Below are 4,260 nucleotides of genomic sequence, written 5' to 3' on the forward strand. Positions count from 1 at the left end.
AGCCTCAGGCATGAAAGTCTTTGGTATAACCACTATTCTGGCTTCCCAGCCCTGGAAATTCTAGGGGCGGGGGAGGAAAGAGCCAACCATGGGGATGTGGTGGAGCTTGGCACGCCTCAACCACTGCTTGGTTGGGAGGCAAAGATGAAAGGAGTTTTTACAAGGTGCCAGAGGGGACCGCTGTGAAGGGAGAGCTGGTGGGGATTTGTCCTATTCTGCAGGGTCACCAGAGGCACCCAGGGCCCACGCAGCACAGTGCTGAGTGAGAAGGCTGGCTCTCCAGGTGTCATGAAGTTGATGCAGGCTGCCTTCAAACCTGCTAGTCTCCAGAGAGAGGAGACCCGACATTCACACCCCCAGGAACTGAGCTTGTCTTGTCTTTGGAGAAAGGAAGGAGAGCTGTCTTGTGGCCCCTTTCTCTGCCCTGCCCATTCCCTCCTCCTCCTCCCACCCTCTTTCTCCCCCTCCCTCCCTCATGTATAACCCACACGGGAGGACCCCATAGTGAGAGCATCTGCCTAGGGTCCCCCTCACAAGCAAACTTGAGGGTTCTCCAGAGGGAGGCCTGACTGGAGAGAGGACAGGGCTGAGTGCTACATGAGGGTCTGAAAGTGGTTGTGAAACTTTTATTTTCCTGGGCATCAGGAGCCTGCTGGAGTCTCCAGCAAAGCAGAAAAGACAGGAGGTGGGGCCAGCAGTGGTGCACCTGGAAGAGGTCACACAGTACCAGGTGGGAGGACGTGGGTTCAAGGCCTTGGTCTCTACCTGCAAGAGAGACACTTCATGAGTGATGAAGCAGGGCTACAGGTGTTCCCCTCCTCTTCCTCCTCCTTCTCCCTCTTTTTCTCTATAAAAAGAAAGAAAGAAAGGGCCCAGGGAGCAGTGGAGTCCTTCTATAGGCACTGAGCCCCAGAGAGATAACCATGATGGCAAAATAATTAATGGGGGGTGGGCAGTGATGTATCTGGTTAAGCACACAAATTACCACATGCAAGGACCCAGGTTCAAGATCCTTCTTCAGGGGGCAAGCTCATGAGCAGTGAAGCAGGACTGCAGATATATATATTTCTCTCTCTTTTCTGTCTCCAGGGTTATTGCTGGGGCTTGGTGCCTGCACTACTACTTGGTGCCTAGGGGCCATTTTTCTCATTTTGTTGCCCTTGTTGTTGTTATTGTTGCCATTGCTGTTGTTGGATAGGACAGAAATCAAGAGAGGAGAGGAGGACAGAGAGAAGGAGAGAAAGATAGACACCTAAAGACCTGCTTCACTGCTTGTGAAGTGACCCCCCTGCAGGTAGGAAGCCAGGGGTTCCTTATGCTTGTCCTTGCACTTTGCGCCATGTGCACTTGACCTGTGGCACTATTGCCTGACCCCCTCTCTCTTCCTCTCTATTTGCCTCCTCCCTTATCAATTTCTCTCTGTTCTATCCAACAACAACAACAAAAGAATAAATGGCCACCATGGTAAGTTTGTCTGGCAGGCATTGAGCCCCAGTGATGATATTTGTGGAAAAAAAATAAATAGAAAGGATAGGAGAAAAAAAATAATAACAAGGCTGGAAGATAGCTCACCTGGTAGAAACTTGGCCTTACTGGAAGTCAGGCTCTGGGTTCAAGTCTCAGTTTCACATGGGAGTACCATAAGTGGCACTGGGGGAACTCGGCAGATGGTGGAGCAGTGCTGTGATGTCTCCACTTTCTTCTCTCCTTTCTGTCTCTCTCATTCTGGAGGTCCCAGTGGTTGTTCTCTGAACAAAACAAAACAAAACAAAACAGGGACTGGGTTGTGGCGCATCAGGTTGAGTTCCTGGCCCCCACCTTCAGGGAAAAGCTGAGCTGCAGGTACCTCTATTTCTCTCTCCTTTTTCCCCGAGTTTTAAAAATTTGTTTCTATTATCTTTATTTATTTATTGGATAGAGACAGAGAGAAATCAAGAGAGAAGGGGGTGATAGAGAGTAACAGAGACAGAGAGACACTTGCAGCACTGCTTCACCACTTGTTAAGCTTTCCCCCTGCAGGTGGGGACCGGGGACTCGAACCTGTATTGTAACATGTGCGCTCAACCAAGTACACCACCACTCAGCCCCTCTCTCCTTCTTTCTTTCTATCTCCCCTCTTGATTTCTCTCTCTAGTCAAAATAAATAAATAAATAAAAAAATATATAAAAGAAAAGTGAAACAAAACTCAGATTGAGGTCACACACACAGAGGGAAGAGGCTTGTCCAGCAAGTGGCAGGTTGTTCCACCTGGTGACAGGTGATCTTTTTCTTCTCCTCACGCCAGAGGGCACAGGGTGCCTGTGGATGGTAGGTGAGGGGGAGGCCATGGAAACGAGCAACGACAGCACCGGCAGAGGTGACTTCATCCTGGTGGGCTTCTCCCAGTGGCCTGAGCTGGAGCTACTACTCTCCCTCTTCGTCCTGGTCTTCTATGCCATTACCCTGCTGGGCAACGTGACCATCCTCCTCCTCTCCATCCTGGATGCCCGGCTGCACACGCCTATGTACTTCTTTCTCCGTAACCTGTCTGCGCTGGACCTCTGCTTCACCACCAGCATCGTGCCCCAGATGCTGGTGAACATGTGGGGCCGAAGCCCCCGCATCAGCATCGTGGGCTGCCTTGTCCAGTGCTGGGTGGCCTTGGCCCTGGGCTCCACCGAGTGCGTGCTCCTGGCCGTGATGGCGGTCGATCGCTACGTGGCCGTGTGCTGGCCGCTGCGCTACACCTCCATCATGCACCCCAGACTGTGCCACCTGCTGGCCGCCGCCTCCTGGTCCTTGGGCTTTGCCAACTCTGCCCTGCAGTCGTCCATGGCCATGATGCTGCCTCGCTGCGGGAACCGGCGGCTGGACCACTTCTTCTGCGAGCTGCTCATCGTCGTCAAGCTCTCCTGTGTGGACACCAGGCCCACCGAGTCCAGGATGTTCATAGCTCGCCTCATCATCCTGGCTATCCCGGTCACCATCATCCTCACCTCCTACGCGTGCATCGCCCGGGCGGTAGTGAACATGCGCTCGGCGGAGGGGAGGAAGAAAGCCTTTGGGACCTGCGCCTCCCACCTCATGGTGGTCTCCCTTTTCTATGGCACCATAATGTTTCTGTACCTGCAGCCCAAAGATAATTATTCCCAGGAGCAGAGCAAAGCGCTGGCCGTGCTCTACATGATCCTGGCGCCCACCCTCAACCCCCTCATCTACACGCTGAGAAACAAGGACGTGAAGAAAGCTGCCAGGAGGGTCCTGGGGAAGGAGCAGGAGTAGGGGGGGGTGGGAGAACAGGTAAAGCCACGGAGGAGACATGATTCAGGCTGAATTTAATTTTTACTTAAAAAAATCTCTCTTTTTAAAATTTTTCTTAAAAATTTATTTATTTTCCCTTTTGTTGTCCTTTTTTATTGTTGTTGTAGTTATTATTGTTATTGATGTCATCTTTGTTAGATAGGACAGAGAAATGGAGAGAGGAGGGGAAGACAGAGAGCGGGAGAGAAAGACACCTGCAGACCTGCTTCACCACCTGTGAAGCAACTCCCCTGCAGGTGGCTCGAACCAGGGGCTCGAACCGGGATCCTTACACCAGTCCTTGCCCTTCGTGCCACATGCGCTTAACCCACTGCGCTACCTCCGGACTCCCTCCTTTTTTTTTGTTTTTAATGGGATTCATGGTTTATAGTAAACACAGTTGTTAGTACATGTGTACAATTTACCAGTTTTCTGCAAAACACTCTCACTCCTAGCCGAGGTCCTCATCCACCATCTTGTGAGGACCTGAAAGTCGCCCCCCCCCCCCAATCCTTTACTTTGGTGCAATACACCAGACCCAGTTAAGTTCTGCTTATTGTTGGGTGAACTTATTTTAACTGCACTTATTTCACTTTTCTTTCATTTAACAAAATATTTTCTGTATTTATTTTGGATAGAGACACAGAGAAATTAAGAAAGAGGGGGGAGATAGAGATAGAAAAAGAGACACACCTGCAACATTGATTCACCACTTAGGAAGCTTCCCTCACATTGTAACATGTGTGGGGGTATTGGGAGTGCCACCATCCAGCCCCTTGTTTCTCTTCTCTGTGGGGAGGCATGAAATCCCTGATGTGTCTGTCACTTAGTAACTGTTGGGATCTTTGATAAGGTAACTGTCTCTTGATGGAAATTATGGTCAAGGAAACTCACTGTGTCCCACTTCTTAAGCCTTTCTGTTCTCAAAGTGTAGTCACTCATGTATTTAATGCCACCTCTATGTTATACTAACACTGGTG

At 50.4% G+C, this 4,260-nt stretch overlaps 1 protein-coding gene across 1 annotated transcript; it reads left to right on the plus strand.

The window, feature by feature from the left end:
* Positions 1 to 2,005: 2,005 nt before the first annotated feature.
* LOC103117157 (putative olfactory receptor 2W6) lies at positions 2,006 to 3,262 on the plus strand. Its single transcript, XM_007527170.2, has one exon. It carries the CDS (start codon positions 2,306 to 2,308, stop codon positions 3,260 to 3,262), a length of 957 nt encoding a protein of 318 aa, XP_007527232.2. The 5' UTR covers positions 2,006 to 2,305.
* Positions 3,263 to 4,260: the final 998 nt, after the last annotated feature.

Source organism: Erinaceus europaeus, chromosome 9 (genome assembly GCF_950295315.1).
Source record: "Erinaceus europaeus chromosome 9, mEriEur2.1, whole genome shotgun sequence".
NCBI lineage: Eukaryota > Metazoa > Chordata > Mammalia > Eulipotyphla > Erinaceidae > Erinaceus > Erinaceus europaeus.

Coding starts and splice junctions, on each gene's coding strand:
- LOC103117157 (XM_007527170.2), top strand. CDS start 2,306: ATGGTAGGTGAGGGGGAGGCCATGGAAACGAGCAACGACAGCACCGGC.